Source organism: Sciurus vulgaris (genome assembly GCF_902686455.1).
Source record: "Sciurus vulgaris genome assembly, chromosome: 11".
NCBI lineage: Eukaryota > Metazoa > Chordata > Mammalia > Rodentia > Sciuridae > Sciurus > Sciurus vulgaris.
The window spans coordinates 109,117,052-109,142,262 of NC_136472.1; the positions used below are offsets into that span (position 1 = coordinate 109,117,052).

The 25,211-nt window shown below is 37.6% G+C and overlaps 2 protein-coding genes across 2 annotated transcripts in view; one reads left to right on the top strand and one right to left on the bottom strand.

Moving 5' to 3' along the window:
- ZW10 (zw10 kinetochore protein) overlaps positions 1-18,608 on the bottom strand; it is a 34,645-nt gene extending 16,037 nt beyond the window's left edge. Inside the window, exons 1-9 of the mRNA XM_079103843.1 lie at positions 18,410-18,608; positions 16,384-16,518; positions 11,204-11,305; positions 10,743-10,820; positions 10,430-10,589; positions 8,322-8,474; positions 7,493-7,684; positions 2,280-2,443; positions 1,240-1,422 (exon numbers count right to left, since the gene is read on the bottom strand). Coding sequence (XP_078959969.1) covers positions 1,240-1,422; positions 2,280-2,443; positions 7,493-7,684; positions 8,322-8,474; positions 10,430-10,589; positions 10,743-10,820; positions 11,204-11,305; positions 16,384-16,518; positions 18,410-18,514 — 1,272 coding nt within the window. The 5' untranslated portion in view covers positions 18,515-18,608. The remainder of the gene's footprint in view (positions 1-1,239; positions 1,423-2,279; positions 2,444-7,492; positions 7,685-8,321; positions 8,475-10,429; positions 10,590-10,742; positions 10,821-11,203; positions 11,306-16,383; positions 16,519-18,409) is intronic.
- Positions 18,609-23,793: 5,185 nt separating this feature from the next.
- CLDN25 (claudin 25) lies at positions 23,794-24,477 on the top strand (the record flags this gene model as incomplete). The annotated part of the gene is made up of 1 exon (XM_079102868.1): positions 23,794-24,477. One exon carries the CDS (start codon positions 23,794-23,796, stop codon positions 24,475-24,477), a length of 684 nt encoding a protein of 227 aa, XP_078958994.1.
- Between the last annotated feature and the right edge of the window lie 734 nt (positions 24,478-25,211).

Consider the following 25,211-nt stretch of genomic DNA (forward strand, 5'->3'; position numbering starts at 1 on the left):
GCCTCGTAGGCTACTGGAAGGTTAGTGGGTCTTTTTCTTTTCGGTGCTGGGGATCGAACCCAGGGCCTTATGCTTACAAGGCAAGCACTCTACCGACTGAGCATCTCCCCAGCCCAAGTGGGTCTTTTTCTAAATGAGATGGGAAGCCACTGAATTTTGGTAACAAGACTGACATAATCAAATACTATTTACTTTAAAAGAAACCACAGCACAGTTCCTGGCACTGAAGAGATTTCAGCTCCCATAACAAATCAAAATTACCTCAAAATGTATTAATATCTGTGGACTTCATATGGCTAATTAAATAGTTCATTGAAATAGACATGAGAACAGGGTACCCAAAAAATGGGGCATGGCAAAGAAGGGATTAATAGCAACACCAGACCCCTTGGTTTCAGTAGAAAAATGGCTAAGAATCTTTCATTAAGGGATTGCCTCAGTCTGTCTTAAATCAAATAATAACTTGCATTTAACAAATATTATTTTGTATGTGCCAGATATAAAAACAAAAAAAATGCACAGAATTATCTAAAGTCAAAGGAATAAATTACCCTTAATGTAAATTAAGTAGTCCACTGTCCTTGCAATTAATTATTTATACCCTAAATTTTTAAAAAAATCTTATACATATATATGTGTGTGTGTGCATATATATATATGTATATATATATATATATATATTTAGTTGTCAATGGACCTTTAGTTCGTTTATTTATTTATTTATTTATATGAGGTGCTGAGACTCCAACCTAGTACCTCACCCATGCCAGGCAAGTGTCCTACCACTGAGCCACAACCCCAGCCCTACCCTAATGTTTTAATTATTTTATTTTTTTATCTTCAAAACTAGTCTCCCTCTATTAAGTTTAAGAGATGAAGTCATCATTTTCACAACAGGATATAACCTCTAATTATTATAAACATAATAAAATCTAAGTATGTCACAAAATTGTGAACTAAAACCTGAAATAATCTAATTTCAACAAAACTAAACCATTATATTTATGTAGGCTTTTTCCGTTTATACAATGCTTTCAAATGTATTATCTTATCTGAACCTCATAATTCCCAAAGAAGAAGTAGACATTAGGACCACTTTAAAGAGAGTAAAACTCATGCTCAGAAGATTAATAATTTGCCTCCATGAGCCCAGCAACTATCATACTTAGTCTCTTCCACATTACCACATGTCTCAAAAATGAGCTGATTCCTAATTATAATGTAGCACAACCCTGATACCTTCACAGTGTTGTGGATTTCAGAGGTCATTAGATTTCTAGCCGCCACAATCACATCCTGGCACTTCTTGTTAGCAAAATGAGAATTGATATTACGAGCATATTTCAGCAAATCAGTAGTATCTCCTTTTAAAAACCTCATCTCCTTTAGGGCATTTTCAAATTCTTCAGTGGATTGTATGATCTGGGAGAGGAAAGCATAAGAAAAAGAAAAGAATTATATGCAGTCGTCACTCGGTATGTGGGAGACTGGTTCCAGGACCCTTTTCAGATACTAGAATCCAAGGACGGTTCAGTCTTGTGCATAAAAAGGGAACAATATTTGCATATAACCTATACACATCCTCCTGTATACTTTAAATCATCTCTAGATTACTTACAACAATACAATGTAAATGTCATGTAAATAACCGCTATACTGTATTTAGGGAATAATAACAAGAAGAAAAGTGTTTACATATTCAGTAGAGATGAAAATTTTTTTCCAAACATTTCAATCAGTAGTTGGTTGAATCCATGGATGCAGAAACCACAGCTACAAGGGGTCAACTATACATTATTCCATTTCGATGTTAAAATTTCAAATCCAATATACAGAAAAAAAAAAAAGAACCAAATGGTCATTTAGGACTTAAAGCAAACCATCAGTCACTAGGTTTAAAAATATACAGTTTTCCAGTCTTAAATTCATTAAGAAGAATATCTTCAACAGAAATTTCTGACTCTGATAATGGTGCCAAAATCTTTAAAGTAGACATACTTTTTATGTATTAAGGAAACACTAAAAAGAAGCCAACAAGTGTCCCACAAAAGCTACTATAATTGATACAAGTATAAAAGAATTTTAAAAGTACACTTAATAAGAAAACATACTTCCTCAAAGAGGTAAGACGTCAGAAAAGAAATGAGGTTATAAAAAATCTGTTTCTACTCTGTATTAATTTTTTTCAAGGTATAACCAAAGAACAAGATCTGAAAAGAAAACAAAGCAACAGCAATCAACAGTGTCCCAAAACCTTCTATAATATTTCTGCTCTTTACCTCCTCATACTGCTGTAACTTGCTGCTATTTGTTGGAATAGAATAAACCAAGCAGTTTTTGATGAGACACTCAGACAAGTCCTCCCAAATCACATCACCAAGCATTTCAGCCAATATGATTGTAGATATTTTTTCAATTTCTAAGTCAGTATCAAGAGGCAAATCTGAAATCAAAAGAAAAAGTTTTTAAATAAGAAACCATTCACAATGCTGATATATTCTTAAGTTGCCCAGTTTTCCAGAATTCTTTCATTTTAAGATGGTGGGAAAGAAAACAGCCCAGATAACTCTAAGCCATCTGAACTGTGTTGTATAATACATGACATAAAATTATGATTATTTTCACTGCTCAAGTGAATTCTGTGTACTAAATCACTGCCTATACTCTTTAACAATAAGATATATGCAATCTACATACACGTGATCACCTACTTTAAGCTACTGATATATGACTAACACTAGAAGATCTGCACTCAAAAATTAAAATGAACATATTTTTTCATCTCTATATAGGATCTGTTTACCTTAAGTAAATTATCAACAAATGCTTTATATTAAAGTTAATGTCTAGTCTACTAAACATATTTCAGTGCCTCATCTATAATTTATCTCATGGTAGGGTTTTCCAACACATTTTGAAACAATTATATTTTAAATATCCTATTAATTGCAAGGCATGGTGGTGCACATCTATAATCCCAGCAACTGGAGAGGCTGAGGTAGGAAGACTGAAAGTTCGAGGCCAGCCTCAACAACTTAGTGAGGCCCTAAGCAACTTAGCGAGGCCCTAAGCAACTTAGCGAGACACTGTCTCAAAAAGAAAAATAAAAAGGTCTGGGGATACAGTTCAATGGTCAATCCCCAGAACCAACAATAAATAAATAATACTTAAGAATCAACAGCCAGTACAGAACGCAGAGGAACAATAGGACCAAATATTTTGGATCTAGTTCTGAATGATCAAGAAAGACCTTGGGGAATAAAAATCTTAGAAGATGACCATATTACCTCTGATACCTTCTAGTATCCAAAATTTAGGCCTACATTGTCCAATACACTAACAACAGTCACATTTTGCTACCAAGCACTTGAAATATGGCTAGTATGACTGAGGAACAAATTTATTTTAAAGTTTAATTAATTTAAATTCAAGTTTTAAAATGGAACAGGGAGCCCTGTAGTGATGGGATACTTCTGTACCCTTTTTTTTTTAAGTACTGGGGATTGAACCCAGGGGGCACTTTACCACTCGGCTACATCCTCAGTCCTTTTTACTTTTTATTTTGAGGTAGGATCTCAGTCAGTTGCTAAGGCTGGCCTTAAACTTGCAATCCCCTTGTCCCACCCTCCTGAGGCACTAGGATTAGTACCCCCATTCTTAGCTTAAAGTGGACAATCTTAAGAAACACTTTCAGCAAACTTAATCATTTGAAATCACAAGTTTCAACAAAAAATGTGATTTTAATAAGACCTAAACTTTTTAACTTTGGCCAGCTACAAACTAAATTGGATTCTTATACAAAAAGAAAATAATAGGCTGGGGAGATAGCTCAGTCGGTAGAGTGCTCACCTTGTAAGCACAAGGCCCTGGGTTTGACCCCCAGCACGGCAAAAAAAAAAAAAGAAAACAATTTTCAGATGAAGAATGACAAAAGAAACTACTATTTCAGTTAAAATTTCTTAGTTAATTATGAGGAAAAGATATTTTTAAAATGTGAAAGATTTTTAATTAAACCAATATACAATATTACCCATAAAACGTAAGATCTTTCTAACAGTATCAAAGATCAACTAGTTCAATTTTTGAAAATATGCCCAAAACATTTATCTTATGGCATGGATTTTTTTTAATCTTTTACATTTGTAAAAAATACAAAATGGCAATGTACTTCATTTTCCTACTGATATCACATAAGATATATGTAAATTATATACAAACGAGGTATATGTAAATTTGCCAAATTATATATTAATACACAGTGACTTGCCAAGGACTAAACTGTGTCCCCACAAAGTTCATATTTTGAAGTCCTAACACCCAAAGTTACTATATTTGGAGATTAGGGCTTTTAAAGGGGTAATGAAGGTTAAATTAAGTCATTATGGTAAATTCCTGATTCAATATTACTGGTTTCCTTATAAGAAGAGAAAGACACACCAGAGACAGGAGCACACTGAGAAAATATCATGTGAGGTACAGCCAGAAGGTCATAAGACAAGGAAAGAGGCTTTAAAGAAAAACCAAACCTGTCAACAACAGAAGAGAAATGAAAATAAGGGCAACTTAAAACTACATCACTCAAAAAAACTAAGAATTGTTTATATTGGTAATAAGATGTAGAGCAAATAACAGCTATTGGGCTGGGGCTGTAGCTCAGTGGTAGAGCACTTGCCTAGCACACGTGAGGCACTGGATTCTATCCTCAGCACTACATAAAAATAAACAAAGGTATAAAAATTTTTTAAAAAAAGAAAATAACAGCTATTGTAAAGAATATGAAATCCATCATGTATAATAGGAATAAAACCTGTTCTGGATGGTTCCCTGTAACAGAAATAATACTGAGTAAAACATATACTTCAGGGAACTATATTTTGAAAGAATCTAAATTTTTCAAAGAAACGAAATTTTTAAAGAATCACCTGAACAGCAAATGTGCCTTTGAGTAATAGTATTTAGTACACATGGGTGACGTACAGATTTTGAAAAACAAAACAGAACTCTTCCAGGTACTCAGATTTGCCCCAAGGCAGAATGGAATACCTTAAAAGGAGCTCCTTCTCAGTAAAGGTCCTCAGGAACCAGGTGTACACTTGTAATCCCAGTGGCTCAGGAGGCTGAGATAGGAGGAACTCAAGTTCAAAGCCAGCCTCAGCAACTTAGTGAGGCCCTAAGCAACTCAGTGAAACCCTGTCTCTAAATAAAATACAAAGAAGGCCTGGGGATGTGGTTCAGAGGCTAAGCATCAGTGAGTTCAATCCCTGGTACCAAAAAAGTAAAAAAAAATAAATAAATAAATATAGGTGATCCTGGTGTGGTGCTATCTAACCAACTGAGGGAAAGATATAGAGAAGAGATTAAAGCATCAGAGATATCTGGATTTAATCAGCTCTGAATCTTTCCAATTCTTGGATGCCTAGTTTAAAAATGTTTATGTCTAACAGAAACAGTTATTTTTGTTTTATGGTACCAGGGACTGAACCCAGGGGTTCTTTCCCATTTCCCAGGGGCTCCATCCCCTCAACCCTTTTTATATTTTATTTTTGAAAGAGTCTTGCTAAATTGCTGAAGTTGGCCTCAAACTTGCAATTTTCATGTCTCAGCCTCCTGAGTCACTGGGATTAAGGTATACACTACCGTACCACGCTAATAAATGTAAAATTGCATTTCTTCCCAAGTGAAGACTCTTGGAACAAGAAAAACTACCTTAAACTTCTGCAGTTTATGTAAGCTTAGGATTATATTTTTTTATTTCTTCCTGATAAAACTATACAAAGAAGTCAGGTGTGATGGTGTTACTCAGAAGGGTAACGCAGGACTGCAAGTTTGAGACCAACCTGGGCACCATGGCAAGACCCTGTCTCAAAATATTTTTAAAAAGGTGAGTAGAGGGCTGGGGATATAGCTCAGTTGGTAGAGTGCTTGTCTTGCAAGCACAAGGCCTTGGATTCAAACCCCAGCACCACCAAAAAAAAAAAAAAGAAAGAAAGAAAAAAAAAGTGAGTAGAGCTAGAGATTTTCTCAGTGGTAGAGTTCCCTTGGGTTCAATTCCTAGTACTGCAAAACAGCAATAAAAACCATATAAAGAATTTCTAGCTTTACTGACAAATTAAATATATATAAAACTAAAAAGTATATGAGTGTCAGGAAAGTCTATAAACAGCAGCATTTTTTTTCTTTTTCTGTGTCCTGCAATTGAACCCAGGAGCATTATACCTCAGCCACATCCCCACATCCCCAGTCCTTTTTTGTTTTTTTAATCTCCTTTTATTTTGAGACAGGGTCTTGCTAAGTTGTTAGGCTGGCATCAAACTTAACAATCCTGCTGCCTCAGCCTCTTGAGTCACTGAGATTATAGGCATGTGCCACCATGCCCAGCTACAGCATTTTTAAATTTTCTCCAGAGCCAGAATGTTGACTGAACTATTCAGCAAGACAACTGAGAAAAGCAAAATGAAGATAAATCAAATTGATTTTTAAAAAATATGAAAATAAAACACCAAAGAACTTTACTTTTTTTTTTTTTAGAAGTTGATAGACCTTTATTTTATTCATTTATTTATATGTGGTGCTGAGAATCGAACCCAGTGCCTATTACTTTTAATAGGATGATAACCAAAAAATTTAACTGATTCAAAGCAACATAGAAACTGGTTATTTCTTTTTTTAAAAAATATTCAGGATATCACTAATTCTTTCTTTAAATTTTTTTAATTTGTTCTAATTAGTTATACATGAGAGTAGAGTGCATTTGCTGGTAAATGGATGGAGGTGGAGAATATAATGTTAAGCAAAATAAGCCAAACCCAAAAAAAATCCCTGATATGTGTGGATGCTAATTCACAATAAGGGATGGGGGGCAGTGCTAGGGAAGAAGAGTTACTTTAGATTAAGTAGAGGGGAGTGAAGGAAGGGGTATGGAAGTAAGAAGGATAGTAGAGTGAAACAGACATTATTACCTCATGTACATATATGACTGCATGATCAATGTGATCCTATAATATATATAATCAAAAAATGAGAAACTGGTTATTTCTAAAGCAAATAAAGATCTAACCAATAGGTTAAGCTAAAATGTAACTTATTTTCAATGTTAAATCCAATTTGTTTACATCAGATTAATGGGATTTCCCCACTGAAACATGTAAAACAACATTTTGGTTAATTTTTCCTCCTGTAATTAATACAAGATTCCCAAAATGTAATGTTACTAGAAGTTCAGTGAGAGAAGTAGATCCTGGCATTCAACTAAAATAAAATTACAAATAACAGAATCTGGAGGTAGCACTGATGACCAGACTTGTCAATACAGAACAGGGAAGAAATGCAAAGTAGGCAAGAAATAAGAAGGTAATTACTTTGTTCCTATGGCATAACTTACTTCTGATCTTCCCTTCATTTTCATTACAGGCATTTCAACTTTAAAATACTTACTTTTTAAAACAAGACTTATTTTTCCAAAGTATAAAAGCACTGCTTTGGGGGTACATACCTAGAAGCTTTTTCTGGAGCACTTCTAGCACCAGTCGGATCTTTTCAAAAACTTCAGATGGTGATGGATGTTCCAAGTCAGTCATCAGAGATTCAAAACGTACAATAACTATATTAGGCTGGTTTTCTATCACTGCTTGAAGGGATGGGCAAGATGCCAGAGGCCTAAGGATATACTTCAGCAGCATCTGACCTGAAAAATCATATGAATGTCTGAGTGAAACAGACATTATTACCTCATGTACATATATGACTGCATGATCAATGTGATCCTATAATATATATAATCAGAAAAATGAGAAACTGGTTATTTCTAAAGCAAATAAAGATCTAACCAATAGGTTAAGCTAAAATGTAACTTATTTTCAATGTTAAATCCAATTCGTTTACATCAGATTAATGGGATTTCCCCACTGAAACATGTAAAACAACATTTTGGTTAATTTTTCCTCCTGTAATTAATACAAGATTCCCAAAATGTAAAAATCATGAACTTATAAAAAGTAAACATGCAAAAAAAATCTATTATCTATCAATACACAGTTCATCCTCACAACCAAAATCCACATACTTTGATTTTATGCACTACAAGTTTTCCCACTGAAATTTTTCTGATTTTTCAGTTACTTAAAAACAAAATAAATAAATACAAACTAGGTTTTTTCCTAAAGGAAAAAAGAATACAAGCCCTTTTTATCCTTTTGATAAATCATGAGGCAAAACATTGTCATAAATACTCTCCAGAGAATATTTTATAATCTTCTTTGTCATCCTTTTAACACTGGGACTTCTGAGACTTCAATGTGAATGAAACAAACCATATGCTTTACCAAATGATTTAAGCTTAGTGTGTAGTTCTCCAAGAATAGAAAATGCCAAGAGGACAGAACTGATGGATGGCATAAGGGTCTTCTCCTCCTTCTGGGATTGTTCAGTACATAAATGAAGTTCTGTTTGCAGGCAAGATTCTAAACTGCTGGTATCTAAGAATAAAGGGAAAACAATATCAGCTGCTTCAGCAATACATGATGATCTCACTTCTACTCCTCAGAGCCTATTCTCTACTGAGATTTCTAAACATGTGGTTTCATTACAATATGTCCTAATGTAACCAAGTATTAATTATCCCATGCATGTCACTGGCATTATTTTAAAATAGGAAATGACTTTTGGTACATCCAGAGAAACAAACTAATTATAAAAGATGACTGCCTAAAATAAATGCTTACTAAATATATACTGAATGAGTGACTGAAAGCAAAGAACAAAAAATGAGTTACTAGTTCTATAGACCGCCTCTTCTATGTTCTTTTTTTAACAAGAAATACATCTGCCTGGCGAGGATGTGGAGAAAAAGGTACACTCATACATTGCTCATGGGGTTGCAAATTGGTGCAGCCACTCTGGAAAGCAGTATGGAGATTCCTTAGAAAACTTGGAATGGAATCACCATTTGACCCAGCTATCCCACTCCTTGGCCTATACTCAAAGGACTTAAAATCAGTGTCCTACAGTGATGCAGTCACATCAATGTTCATAGCAGAACAATAGCTAGACTGTGGAACCAACCTAGATGCCCCTTGATGGATGAATGGATAAAGAAACTGTAGTATACATACACAATGGAATATTACTCAGAAATAAAGAAGAATAAAATTATAGCATTTGCAGGTAAATGAATGGAACTGGAGACTATCATGCTAAGTGAAATAAGCCAATCCCAAAAAACCAAAGGCTGAATGATTTCTCTGATAAGTGGATGATGATACATAACGGGTGGGGGGATGGGGAAGAGTCAAGAATGGAAGAAAGATGGATTGTATAGAGGAAAATGAGGGGTGGGGAGGGGGCGGGGGAAGGAAAGATAACAGAACTAGACAAGCATCATTACCCTATGTACATGTATAATTACACAAACGGTGTGACTCTACTTCATGTACAACCAGAGAAATCAAAGTTGTACCCCATTTGTGTACAATGAATAAAAAAAAAAAAGCTGGCATGAGAAACCAAATGAGTGCTCAAAAAAAAAGGTAACCAAAACCTTAAAACACTCCAGAGGAGTATTTTGAGAAGTCACAGTCCTGGACCAAATATTGGACACACTATTGGGTTTCAGGATGTGGAACTGAGTCCTTTGAAAACCCAGGTGAAATAAACACAGATTCAAAGTAAAAAAAAAAAAAAAAAGAAAAAGAAAAGAAATATATCTGCCTGGGCTGGGGTTGTAGCTCAGTGGTAGAGCATTTGCATAGCACATGTGAGGCACTGAGTTCTATCCTCAGTATCACATAAAAATAAATAAGTAAAAAAAGGTATTGTGTCCATCCATGACTTTAAAAAAAAAAAAAAAAAGATACACATGCCAAACAAGTTTAACAGGTAGTGTGTTATAACAAAAAGTTCAACACACCTGCCATCTTCTCTTCAGTCTACTTGTGAGTAGAATTCAAAATTTTTTTCTAAAATTACTTCCTTCAAAATAAACCTATTTCCCCCAAGGACTGAAATAGAACTAAGTCAAACCCATCTTCTACCCATAGTCCCCCTTGCTCTGCCCCTCCTGCCTTCTTTCCTCAGCAAGAAAATGCCTAAATTCTTAAAGCTTAAGCTTTCCATCCAAGATAACTGCTGGGAATAAGTCTGTTGATAACATGTACATTCTACTGCTACCTCCTCCTCCACCCCACCCTCACCATGTAGACCTCAACCACTAATCATCCATCCTCACTTCCTTAGAGAAGGGGACAGAAAGAGGGGTGTAAGGAAAGTAAAGTAGGGCACTTCAGGGACTCCTTGTTCAACGTAAGGATATAATACAGACTTGGGCAACTAATAAACGAAACCTCATCTTCCAATAAAAATATTTAGAATATATTCAGAAGTCAAAATGGTTCTGACAGATTAAGCAAAGCAGTCCACCTGAGGTCAGAAGCACCTTTTGATGGTGGGAACTTCCAGACAATCAACTTCTGCCACTCTTCTCCAAGGTGATAAAGTATGTTCTGTTTCTGTATTGTGAGCTCCATGCTGAGAGATTTCAATATTTTTAAATCAAAGCATTTTCTGGATTTTAATAACTTCAAGCATTTCTGTGCCTGGTAGTAAAATGGAAGCATTGTTAAACATGCCATCTGAACTCAAAGCAATTAGAGTATATTTGTAAAATAACAAAGAATACACAGAACACAATATATACTAAGAACAAGAACAGCACTAATTGGTTATGCTTCAGAGAAAGCATTTAGTACCTCTTCCAGGTGCTGAGCAGCGGTGACATATTTCTTCTCTGCTAATGCACAATTATATTCTTCAATAGCAGTGGAAAACTGAAAAGAGAAGTCCAGGTTATGAAGTATTTTATTGAATATGTCCTAGTATTTCAAGTCTGTTTTTAAAAATATGAAAAACAGCAGGATACAATGGTGCTTGCCTATAATCCCAGTGACTTGGAAAACTGAGACAGAAGAATCATGAGATTGAGGCCAGCCTGGGCAACTCAGTGAGATCCTGTCTCAAAATAAAAAGTAAAAAGAACTAGGGATGTAGCTCAGTGGTAAAGCACCTCTGGGTTCAATCTCCAATTAAACTCATAAAATAAAATATGAAAAAAAAATTTGGTTAGGAAATATGCACTGAACAATGAGAACAACTGGAAAAAAATAACATTTCTTACCACCAAAACATTAACATTTAAGCTGAGTTTACTAACCTCTTGAAGCTGTTTAAGCAAACCTAAGACTACTGAGTCTCTTTCCAATTGTTGTTTCAGGTCTGAAAATTCAGCAGTCGATACATGAAGATCACGACGGACCTAATTCATACATAAAAAATAAGGTCCTTTAAGATATACCATACCTGTGAAATAAAACCTTTACAGCTAATCAATAAGCTAGTAGGTCAATAAAATTCATGTTGAAATTTAAATGCTAGTCTCAATTGCAGTAAAATCACAGAAGGTATTAAGAGAGAATTTAGAGGTCCACTTAGTCCAAACCCTTATCTTATGTAATACCCTTTCCAGATGGGCCCAATGGTACACACCTGTAATCCCACAATGAGGGAGGCTGAGGCAGGAGGACTGCAAGTTCCAAATCAGCCTCAGCAACTTAACCAGGTCCTAACCAACTCAGTGAGACTGTCTCAAAAATAAAAAATACAAATGGCTGAGAATGAAGCTCAGTGGTAAAGCACCCCATCAACAAAATTTCCTCACACGATTTTCTATTCTTAAAACAGTTATCTTTCAGTAGAGTTCATCCACTTGAACTACTAGTAAGGCATTCCCTGTTGCCAAGTGGTAACTCATTCTGTAGTTAGATAGTTTTAACTATTAGAAAGATTTCTTTTTCTTTATATTGGGGACAATGGCGCACACCTATAATCCAAGAAGTTCAGGAGATTAAGGCAAGCTGATTGCAAGTTTGAGTTTAGCCTAGATAACCTAGTGAGAATCTGTCTCAAAATAACATAAAAAATTATCTACATTGGCATAGACTATATATTAGGGTAGCCAGACCCTAGGCTATAGAATAAGTTTGCTAGCCTAGACTAATATCATTTTTTAAAAAAATACCAATGTATCTTATTTGAGCCATTACATTTCAAAGTCTTTTTTTTCTTTTTTCTTTCTTTCAGTTTTTATAATACTCTAGCCTTCATCTTAAAACAATCCAAGTATCTGTGCAAGTGCATCTGGAGATCCTACAGGTACCTTAAATTTAAACTTCCCAAATCTTCAACTAACACCTACTCTTTCTCTATACTCTGTTTCAGTAAATGGTATATCAATGAGCTAGTTCCCCAATTATTCTTGACCCCTGAACCTTTCACTTGTCACATCAATATATCCCAAAGATCCTACATCTTAAATGTCACCATGATTTCTACATCTTAAATGTCACCAAGATTTGTCCATTTTTCACCATGCCCATTACTATTGACTTTAGAGCAAATCAACAGAACATTTTTCCTGGATTATTTTAACTGCGTCTTAACACTGCCTTCCCATTTCCCAGCTCCTTTCCCTCAAGTTCTTTCTTCAAACTGCATGCTGAATGAGATTTCTAAAATTCAAACTTGATATTATTCCCTTCTTAAATTCCTCCATGGCTTTGACAATGTCATCCATACTACTAACCTGATACAAAGTCCTGCCTTACCTTTCTAATCTCCTCTCATGTCCCTTACCATTGTACTTCCTAAACATCAGTCATATGGAATATTTGCAGCTCCTCAAAAGTGGCAACTCTCACTACCTCTATACCTCTGCAGTGTTATTCCTTATGCCTACCCAAAACACTCTTCCTTCCTTTGTGGCCTAACCACCTAGCATTCAGGTCTTGGTTTGGAGACTATTTCCTACGGGAAGCCATCCTTGGTTCCATCTCCTCTAACTGGATTACTCCTATTTACTACTGCATCACACTATTTTACTCATCTGTATCTGAGTATCATACTTTGAAATAAAAACAATCTTATATAGCAATGATCACAGTACCTTATACCTTGCAGGTACTTGATGAATACGCCAAATAACTGAATAATTCCTTGTAACGTTCACTTACTAAATTTAATTCTCCTTCTTGAGCCCTAAAGATAGATATCTTTTTCACATTATTCAGAACCTTTTCACCCAGACCAACCATCTTTCAAAATGAGCAAATTTCATCAGCTGTAATCTGCCCAGAAAATGTACTGTAAGACCCCAATAATGTCTTGTTTTAGTCACTTCATCCTTTTTTTTTTGGTACTAGGGACTGAATGTGGAGCAGCCTATCACTCAAGTTACATCCCCAGATTTTCTTATGAGACAGGGTCTCACTAAGATGCTGAAGTTGGCCTCAAACTTGTGATCTTCCTGCCTTAGTCTCCCACATCACTGGGATTACAGGTGTCTACCACCGTGCCTGACTCAGACACTACACTTCTAATAGCATGGTCTAACACTGTATTGTTAACTCACAGAACAAATAATCAATTAAGTACAAATACACTCAGGGAAAATTTTGTGCCATGGTTATAAAATAACAGACTTGGGGTGAGGGGGTGCTGGTGATTGAACCCAGCAGTGCTTTACCACTAAGCTATATTCCCATCCCTTTTTATATTAGTTTGAGACAGGGTCTCACTAAGTTGCAAAGTCTAGCCTCCTGCCTTGGTCTCCTGAGTCACTGGGATTATGGGTATGAGCAACCATGCCCTTATTTATTTTTATTAAAAACTCTAATCTGGGCTGTAGCTCAGTGGCAGAGTGCTTGCCTAGCATGTGTGAGACACTGGGTTCGATCCTCAGCACAATATAAAAATAAACAAATAAAGGTATGATGTCCATCTACAGCTACAAAAAAAAAATCTCTAATCAAAATGATTAGAATGATCATGAGTGAATGTTGCTATTAGACTTTCTAGGTAATCAAGAGTTTTCTCATTTGTGATTCAAGTTCTACAGAGAACTTTAGAAAAAAACATTTGTCCACTTTTCTTTCTTTAATAACTATCACACAGGGAACAGTGTGATATCTTTTCTTGATGTTAAAGACCTAGAAAATACCCCAACATCATGATTTTGGTATCAAGATCCTTGAGCAATAATTTAGAAACAGACACTTAAGGTTAGACTTTATTTAAATATCTAGTATCGGTAAATTTTCTTCCAAATGCTTTTTCTTTTTCTATTTTTTATTTTTTTGGTACTGGGGATTGAAACCAGGAGCACTTAGCCACTAAGCCACATTCCCAAGTCCTTTTATTTTCTATTTTGAGAGAGGGTCTCACTAAATTGCTTAGGGACTCTCTAAGTTGCTGAGGCTGGCTTCAAAGCAATCCTTTTGCCTCAACCTCTGGAGCTGCTGGGAATACAGATGTGCACCACCGCACCCAGCTAAATACTTACTTTTTTCTAAAAGAAAACTGTAGGGTGAAAAAAATCCTAGTGAGATAATACATGAGCAAATAAATACTTCTAAAAGTATAAAGGAGATTTTTTTTATAGTTTTATAATTATTATTATTACTTTTTATTGATGCATTATAATTGTACATAATAGTAGGATTCATTGTTAAAGAGGACATTTGTTTCCAGATTGTTTACTTCTACTTACCACTATTTACTGGAGTGATGATAAGACCCCAGCAAACATGGTAAACACTTCTAAAATCTGCCAGACTCTACATAAGAATTATTTTAAATTTAAAAAAATTTTTAAAAATATAATTATTTTAAGCACTAGGCCCACAAATTGATACTGTACAAGAGGGGCACATATGTTCAAGGAAAGTAGCTTGATGGCAGCAGGTAGAATGATTTTGGTAGGCAAACCAAACCAACTTTTCAAGAAACAGTCAGAAGACAAGGAAGATTGTGCTGAAACTTGAAAGTGTTGAGGCCAGATGCAAATCTAAGAAAATGTTGGCCATTCAAACAAATGCTGGCATGTATTTCAAACTAGAAACAGATGAAAGGACAAATGGTCTAGCTACTTCATCTTATGAAAAACAATGAAGTCCTGAGATTAATTTTTTTTTAATATTTTTTCAACACAGAAGGACACAATATCTCTATTTTATTTATTTATTTGTTACGTGGTGCTGAGAATCAAACCCCAGGCCTCGCACATACTAGGCAAGCACTCTACCACTGAGCCACAACCCCAGCCCCTGAGATTAATTTTTAAAGTGTTATTCAAATGTAAGACATTTTTTTTACTGTAGCTAAAAACGTTTTACCATAAAAAAGACATTATTTGCCCAGTGCTGTGGTGCACACCTGTAATCCCAGCAGCTTGGGAGGCTAAAACAGGGAATCACAAGTTCAAGGCCAAACTCAGCAACTTAGCAAGGTCCTAAGCAACTTAGCAAGACCCTGTCTCAAAATTTAAAAAACAAAAACAAAAACAAAAACAAGCTCTCTCTGCTTTCTGATGTCATGTCCTGAGCATCCCTTCTTTGCCGTGCCCTTCCAACTTTCTATTCTGCCTCATCATGAGGCCAAAGCTATGGAGCTGGCTGTCTACAGACTGAGACCTCTGAAACTGTAACATTATCTCTACAACAGAATTCAACCACACAGGAGAATTACTAGTGACAGGGGACAAGCAGGGTGGAGAGGTAATATTCAACAAGAGCAGGAGAGTAAAAATCAGGTTCATCATGGGGGTGAATACAAAGTTTACAGCATATTCTGGAGTCATAAACCCAAGCTCAATTATCTAAAGAGTTTAGAAATAGAATTAAAATTTTAAAAAATCAGTAAAATAAGATGGTTCCCTTGAAAAAAATATATAAATAAAAAGATCAACAGAGAGGGTGGTGGATATGGCTCAGTGGTTAAACACACCTGGGTTCAATTCCCAGGACAAAAAAAAAAGTTACTTAATTGTTTTGGAAAATATTTCTAATTTACCTATAACCATTTAGTTCAATTTCCATTTAACAATAAGGAAAGTGAGGTCTTGAAAAGCTGTATAGAGCCGGGCACAGAGGCACTCACCTGTAATCACAATGACTCAGGAAGCTGATGCAGGAGGATCACAAGTTCAAAGAAAGCCTTAGCAACTTAGTAAGGCCCTAAGCAACTTAGTAAGACTCTGCCTCAAAATAAGAAATAAAAAGGGCTAGCAATGTAGCTCAGTGGTAAAGCACACTTGGATTCAATCCCCAGTACTTAAAAAAAAAAGAAAGAAAGAAAGATAAATTGTGTAAAACTAAGCTATCTTAGAAATCAGGAAGCTGAACTGCCTCCCTATAAACCTACCCAAGATAACCAACCTATTCTAGGAAAGTAGAGGTATAGTTCAACGGTAGAGCACCTTCCTAGCATGTGCAAGGCCCAGAGTTTCAATACTCAGTCCTGCAAAAATTTTTTTAAACTGCTAAAACAAACTATTCTTACCTCACTCTCTATCCTGGATTTCAGCAGATCAATATCATCAGATAGCTTATCCACCTGGGTAACAAGGTCCTGTGCGCTCTGCATACTAGGCAGGAATTCACTGTACTTCTTGCTGATCATATTGCATACCTCGCCCTATAATAATAAAAAAAAATCATAAGACAGTGAGATGAGTAGGGAACTATCTGCTAAAAATATATATCTGGGCTGGGGTTGTGGTTCAGTGCTTGCCTAGCATGTGTGAGGCACTGGGTTCAATTCTCAGCCACCACATAAAATAAATAAAATAAAGACCCATTGACAACTAAAAAAAAATCTTTTTTAAAACATATTTATAGCTTATTTTCCAAGAGTCATTGTCCATGTTGGAGTTTTCTTAACAATTAACCCACAGTATTCACCTTCCTTCCAAGCTAGTGAGCTTCTTTCAAAAACACATTTTTCCCATCTTCAAGGGTCCCATACATTCACAAACAACTTAGGGAGAATTGCACTAGAATTGTACAAATGCTAGCAAAAAGAAAGGTGAAGCCAAAGTTCTCATGTTGAACTATATCAGACTATATACACCAATTTTAATCAGATAACTAATAAAGTAAATGAATAAATGAAATCAATTATCTGTATACCTCAATTCATTTTTACCTTCTTGCCTATAAAATTTTAAGGGCTACTCTCAAAACTCTAAAATAATGAGCTTCATTATCTCCTTTAATTCAGAATATCTTTATAAAAGATTTACTGAGTACCCTGCATTGAATTATTTAATGCTTTGGACAATACAAAAATTAATTATGCTTTTAACAAATTCCTTTTAGCTAGGAAAGATTCTGTATGCTGAAGTAACAAAAAAAATGACTGAAATGTAATACAGTTACAAAATCCTCCAGAAGAACAAATGAGAAAGATCACCTCTCTGAAAGAAAATGAGGTATTTTTTAATGTAGGAGACTACAATTGAGATGGCAGATGAAAAATGGGTAGAAATACATGGGAAATGGTAGAAAGATAGAGACATGATATATGAGTAAAATCTGGGAACTAGAAAAAACAAATTGGGCCTGAATGAACCTCAGACAGTTCATTTCAATTGGTTTAAGATTCAAGATGATAAAGGAAACTAGTGAAAGGAAATGCAGCTTAGGACCGGAAAAGGTAGGAGCCTAAGTGCCATAAGGTAGCTTAATAGGTCCTTTCCATAACGCTAAACAGTGGTGAAAAACCCTAAAGCCATATAATGGAGACGTCAGCGATATGAAGATTTAATATTTCAGAAATTACTTTTGTATGATCAAGAGTTGTTAGGAAGCAATCTATCTTGTGACTTTGTGGTGTGTGCCTAACTTGTTCCCTTAAATCCAGACTTATGCAGGTACATAAAAGTTTCAATGAAAGTAACTGAAGATGTGGGCAAATACTGGCAACTATCCGTACAAAGTCAAAAGTGTGTCCATGGGCAGCAGGTCCATATATAACAATAGCATAACCCTCAGCCCGGCCTCAAGTGCTTGGGGCTGAAGAACAGAGTTTTTAAAATATATTCAGAGTTCAAAAAGAAATTTTGGGGAGGAGGATGGCGCAATCCTACCAAAGCTATTATTTCCACACGCAAATGGAAGACTGGGTGGAGGAGATAACACTCGCCGATGTGGCGACTGGTCCGGTCCTCTGTCCCTCTCAGACGCTCCCTCTCGACGCTTCCAGCTCCACCTCCCGCTGTACTGGCCTCCTCTTCCCCTTCCCCCGGGCCCACCCGTCCCCAGCCTAACCCCACTCCCCGACGCTCCCCGTCACTACCCCTTCCTCCCCGCAGTCCCAGGCCTCCTCTGCACCCGACCGCCCCTGAACTCCCCTCCGAGCGCTCTCCCCAGCGCACACGCCTCTCCTCCCACGCAACTCCCCGAGCCCGACCTCTCCGGCTGGCCCCATTCCGCGGACACCTGCTGTCAGTCCGGTTCCTCTCTTTATGTCCCTAAACATCCACGCCACGCGCCTTTCTAGTCAGCTGATGCCAGCCCGCACTCACCTTGATCTCCTCCACCCTCCGGGTCAGGCGGCTGATTCGGGTGCCGAGATCCTCCTTCTCCAGGCTCCCCGAATGGGCCAAAACCTCCGTCACGAAGGAAGCCATCGCCACCACAAGAACCAACGCGGATGGGTCACTTCTCACAGCCACCTCGGCTCTCCAGTCCCGCCGGCGGGTCTCGGCGCGCGGTCTGCTGGGAAACGCAGTCTGGCGGGGCCCTGGGCGCGGCGCGCAAGCCAGGGCCGCACTACAGCTCCCAGCAGGCGCCGCGCCGTCCCGGGCGGGGCTTCCGTGAGGATCCGGAGTTGGCAAACTGCGCAGACGCGATTTCCTTCTTAGTTGCTTTCAAATACTTTGTCGCTTCCCGCCAGTTTTTCTCTTGAAATGAAGTTTTTTTTAATCGAGTAAGCAGTCAGGTGAACCTTCCGCAACTTCGGAGAGTTTACCGGTGAAATAATCTAGCTGGAAGACCCCAGGAGCCCATCTCGAGCTTTCTCGTTAAGTATTTTTTCATAGCCTAGACAGTGCCCCCTGGAGTTGTGCAGCGAAGTGGCGTCGCCTCATTATAAATAAAAGAATATTTTGTAATTGCCCTTTGCATTATATAGCTTATATCACATCTGTGCACATTATATTTCATCTGTGTGACACATGACATTTATAATTACTTAGGTATAAATAACTTCAGTCCTGTGTGCTCTAGAACAAGATACTTAGTTGTTTTTTGTTTTGTTTTGTTTTTGTTTCGGTGGTAATGGGATTGAACCCAGGGTGCTTCACCGCTGAGCCACGTCACCCTTTTTTTTTTTGGGGGGGGGGGACGGTCTCGCTAAGTTGCAGAGTCTGACCTGCCTCAACCTCCCTAGTCGCTAGATTACAGGCATGAGTGCGCCACAGCTGATAGTTAAAGCTTTCTATTAGAATTACAAATCAATTTTATTAAAAGCTTTTGAAAATTAAGTTTCATACTGAAAGATGATTAAGTATTAAGTATTGGATACTGGAATATGTTCCTTACTGTGTGTGTGTATGATTCTCTTTAAATAAAACTGAAGCCCGGCACAATGGCAGTGATGTATACCTGTAATCCCAGCGACTGGGGAGACTGAAACAGGAAGATCCCAAATTCGAGGCCAGCCTGGGCAACTTAGTGAGAACCTGTATCAAAAAATGAAAAGCTCTGGGATATATTTCATTGGCAGACCACCCCTGGGTGCAACACCCAGTACCAAAAAAAAAAAAAAAAAAAAAAAAAAAGTCATGTATATAAAGGAATGCATTTCTCTTGATTGTGAACTTATTGTGTGTTTATTTTCTTTCCATGTTTTCTACAATAAACATGTACAATTGGATTAAAATGTTATCCTTCATATTTTTTTAGGAAAAAAAGGTATCTTAGAAGAGCTAACCTCAAGTAGGCACTAACTCTAAGATTCCTGCCAATTTTATGTGTCTGTGAGACAATCTGCTTATCCTATTGAAGCTAGGGCAGTTTTCTCTTCTGTGTGCAAAGGAAATGAAACATGGATTGAAAGAAAAATTTCTGAAGGACAGCTATAGTATCTTGAGATGGGCCTGTTATAGAAAACCTATTAACTTCCTTTTGGTGGACTTCTTAGCCTTACTTTGAATTTTAATGTCACCAATAGTAAATGCCCAATGACAAAGAAGGGCCTACAGATAAAATTTTTGAAAACTTGTATTGCATATTTATTGAGTAATTCTACATGGCAAAAACTGCGCTAGGTCTAGAGATCCAAAAAACATGAATAAATAATCACAGGAAAATACGATAGTTACTCTTTTGAAAGTAGAGATGGATCCAGATTTAGTGGGACCTAAATCTTATATGGCTGCAAGGAGAGGGAGGACTCCTTAAGAAGAATAATATAAAAAATATACAAAATTAGGTTCAGACTTATTACCTCTTAGCAAGTTGCAAAGGGCAGAGGAAATATTGAAAGAAGAGTAGGTAGTCTGAATCAATCAGGGAATTTTACAGTAAGGAGGAAGCTGAACGGAGAATTCAAAGTGCTACTTTGCAGTTGAGGTTCTCTGATCTTCCTTCAGGAGACCAATCCATACAGACCTACAAACAACAGCATAAGTTTATGCCTCTCCTCAAGTATAAAGAACATTTGATAAGGTGAAAACTGTTTCTCAGAATCCAAGGAAAAGAGTAAAGAGCCAGAGGAAGAACAAAAAGCACACAGAATGAATAAGAATTACTATGCATAGTCAACATATGCAGGAATAAATGAATACTTGAATAAATAAAAAGAAATTAATAAATGAATGGAATTTGTTTTCCCTCACCTGTTATGGTTTGGATACAAGATGTCCCCCAAAGATTCAAGTGTTGAAGACTTGGTCCCCAAAGTAGCAAAGTTTAGAGGTAGAGCTTTTGGAAATGACTGGATCAATGGGGCTCTGGTCTCACCAGTGGGTTAATCCATTGATAACTGAATGGATTCTTGGGAGGTCGGGGAAAGTGTACGAGGTGGGACCTGATAAAAGAGAGCAAGTCTTTGGGACATGCCCCCAGGAACTGTATCTTATCCCTGTTCTCTCTTCTCTCTCCTCTCTCCTTTCTTCATCTCCTTTCTGGGTGCCATGAACTGAACAGCTTTCCTCTACCACATCCTTTTTACCTTGGAATTCTGCCTCATCTCAGGCCAAAGCAATGGAGCCAGCTAATCATGAACTGGAACAATGAGCCAAAATCTTTCCTCCTCTACGTTGTTTTCTCATGTATTTGTCACAGTGATGAAACACACTGACTTCTTACTAGTTCACATTTATCACGGTTTATGTGTCTCCCTATTCACAAATTTTCACAGATCAGAAAAAGGCAGAAATATCAGTAAAGCAATGCTAGGATTCCTCCCAACCTATCATGGCTCGTACATATGTGGCACATCTGTATTATGGAAGTAAAGTATCAAACACAATTGTTGTCATGAATAGTACAAGCAGCATTTCCAAGTTTGCACAGTACTTTACTATGTTGTTGTTATAAAAAGAAATAGCAGAAGGAGGCTACAATTTGAAAGGACATACCAATTACTTCAAAATAGTCATTTTGGAGGGCTAGGATTGTGGTTAACTGGTGGAGTGCTTGCCTAACATGCATGAGGCACTGGGTTCAGTTCTCAGCACCACCTTTATATAAAATAAAGGTCCATTGGCAACTAAAAAATATTTTTAAAAAATAGTCATTTTGGGGCTGGGATGTAGCTCAGTGGCAAAGTGTCTGCCTAGGATTCATAAAGCTCTGGGTTCGACCCACAGTTCCAAAAAAAAAAAAAATAGTCATTTTGGGGGGTAGAGATAGAGCTCAGTGGTAGAATGTTTGCAGAGCATACGTAAGACCCTGGGCTCAATCCACAGGGCACCCCCGTGCGCACGCAAACACACACAAATTCTTTGGTGAGGGATGAGTTTGAGTATGGATGAAGCAATGAAACAAAACTGTTAAGAGTAGATAATTTTTGAGGCTGAGTGAGATATGGGATTTATCCATTTTTCTACTTTTGCATATGCTTGAAATTTTATGAAAACATAAAAAAGAGCATTCCAGATGCTGCTGCTTGCCTCCTCCCCCGTGCCATTGACAATCACTGGCATATCAAACTACCTTGAGGCCTCAATCAGGAAAAGTCAAAACCTTCCTTCCTCAGGAGGTGCCTTCACTCTGCTGGCTGCCCATGCCTCAGCAGGAGCAGCAGCAGCTGCAGCTGCCTGGGGAGAAAGCACTTCCCTTCAGGTGTTAGGTAGGTAACTTGAATTGGGAAAATTCTAATTTTTTTTAAAAAATGTCAATATTTGTGGGTTTCCTGTTTATAAAAATATTAAAAATATTAAATGAGTCAGGCATGATGGCTAATGCCTATAATCCAAGCAACCTAGGAGGCTGAGGCAGAAGGATCACAAGTCTAAGGCCAGCCTCTACAACTTAGCGAGGTCCTAAGCAACTTTGTGAGACCCCGTCTCAAAATAAAAAGGGGGGGGGGGGCTGGGGAGATAGCTCAGTCGGTAGAGTGCTTGCCTTATAAGCACAAGGCCCTGGATTTGATCCCCAGCACCCCCCCCCCAAAAAAAAAAGGTCTGGGAATGTGTGGCTCAGTGGTTAAGTGCCCCTGGGTTCAATCTCTGGTGCAAAAAAAAAAAAAAAAAAAAGATAAATTTATTAAATTTGTATAATATGTAGAAAAGCAAAAATAAATTTAAAAAACTAACCATAATCCTACTATCAATATAATCATGGTTAACATTTGCACACACACACACATATGCATATACCATATGTATACACACACACATGCCCTTTTTATAAAAATGAAATTGCATTCTATATATTTATATACTTTTTGGTCACCTCACTTAATGACATACCATCCATGTATGTAGGATATGTCAAAATACATTCTACTACTGTCATATATAACTAAAGAGAGCAAATTTAAAAATTTTTAAAAACAAAGCCAAACCCAAAAAACACCACAATGAGGCCACCGGAATAGATTTCCATGGAGCTGCTGATGCTGACAGACCAAACCAATCATAAAAAAGCAATTGTTAGCACAACAATAACCTATGCTGTAAGTTTTCTTAATCACAAAACATCAGGGCTGGGGTTGTAGCTCAGTGGCAAAGTGCTTGCCTAGCACGTGTGAAGCACTGGGTTTGATCCTTGGCACCATATAAAAATAAACAAAGATAAAGGTCCATTGACAACTAAAAAATTTTTTTAAATGATTGCCTGGTATTAAAACTTATAATTACTAACAATATTTCAATAGACATTTCATAATTCTTTGTGTTCACAAAAAAAAAAAAAACCAAACTAGATAATTTCCTGAAGATAAGGTGCTGGATCATAGCTTGCACATATTTAAAAGTATGAAACATGAAGTCCTATTACCTTCCAAAAAAGATTAAATCAAGGGACTGGGGATATAGCTCAATTCGTAGAGTGCATGCCTCATAGGTACAAGGCCCTGGATTCAATCCTCAGCACCACAAAGAAAAAAAAAGATTAAATCAATGTATATTCCTGGAACATTGTTTTTGGAATCTCAGACATGGGGAGTGATTTCAAGTTTATGAACCTATTCATCAAATATATATTGATGGCTTACTGTATGGCTTTTTACCTTTCATGGGAACCTCCTCCAGAATCCACACCTACATCCAATCTTGGACACCCCCCTAAACCCAAACATTGCCAATTTCCTGACACCTGCCTCAGCTGCTGCCCAGAAAACTAATACAGGAACCCTCTCCAAATGTGCAAAACTTTCCACTCCAGCCTCCTAAAAATAGTCCCTGCCAAGGAGTCCTGGAGGCACCTATCCTCCTCTGCCTCTGAAGAGGGAACAGTTATGGCCTGGAGTTTACGTGGGAGAGTTCAGCTTGGGGGACTGCTCCTTTCTCTCCTTGGCTGGGTCTGCTCCTGTGTCACCACTATCCTGCCCCAGTGGAAGACTCTCAATCTGGAATTGAACGAAATGGAGACCTGGATTATGGGGCTTTGGGAGGCCTGCGTGAATCAGGAAGAAGTTGGCACTGTGTGCAAAGCCTTTGAGTCCTTCTTGTCTCTGCCCCAGGAGCTCCAGGTATCTCGCATCCTCATGGTAGCCTCCCATGGGCTGGGACTGTTGGGCCTTCTGCTTTCTGGCTGTGGGTCTGAATGCTTCCAGTTTCACAGAATCCAATTCAAGAAGCAGCTCTGCCTCTTGGGAGGGTCATTGGAAGCATCAGCTTCAGCCACTACCCTCTTTCCCGTCTCCTGGGTGGCCTATGCCACAGTCCGAGACTTCTGGGATGACAGCATCCCTGAGATTGTACCACGGTGGGAGTTTGGAGATGCCCTCTACCTGGGCTGGGCTGCTGGTACTTTCCTGGCTTTTGGTGGATTAGTCCTCATCTTTTCTGTGTGCCTGGGAAAAGAAGATGTGCCTTCTCCCTGGACGGCCCATCCCACAGCCCCACCATCCTGTACTCTCCCAGAGGAATTTGATGGCTCCTTCCACCTCACCCCAAGACCTACGAGCCTGCTCATCTAGGATTGACTTCTGCCAAGGAATCTCTGCCATAAAGGAATGTGAGTAGAATCCCTTCTCTTTCTTATCCTTTATCAGTTTCTATTTGCTTACCTAGTTTTGGGGGGAGGTTGCCACAGTGTTTGTTGAGAACTTGATTATCTTGGTAATATAGCAATCTTTACTTCAGAATGAAAAATTAAAGGCACAGTGTCTAACAAAAGTTTATCTCATTCGAGAGTTTTATTTATACAAAAGTACTTCAACAGAGCACAATGGCACACGCCTGTAATCCCAGCAACTTGGGAGGCTGAGGCAGGAGGATCACAACTTTGAGGACAGCCTCAACAACTTAACAAGGCCCTCAACAATTTAGAGAGATCCTGTCTCAAAGGGCTGGGAATGTGGCTTAGTGAAATAAAGTGTCCTTGGCTTCAATCCCTGGTACCAAAAAGTATGCTTTCAAAATCATTAGTTATATGCTTGATCATTTTATTACTAAAGTTGCATCCATCAGAGAAAACCTAATGTGAAGAGGTACTGTGTGTATATCTTGAAAAGTTGACAAAGGTGCTTTGGCAAAGGAAAATGAATTTTTGACCCAGAATAGCACCTTAGATAACAATCTTCCTCGGGTGCACAATTTGAAAGGGAGCTTCACAATAGACCTTCGCTGTCTTGTAGATTCTTAATGTCCCAGAGGGGAGATGTACTTTGATTTTTGCTACATAATGAGGTTATATGAGTGCTCTGCTCTT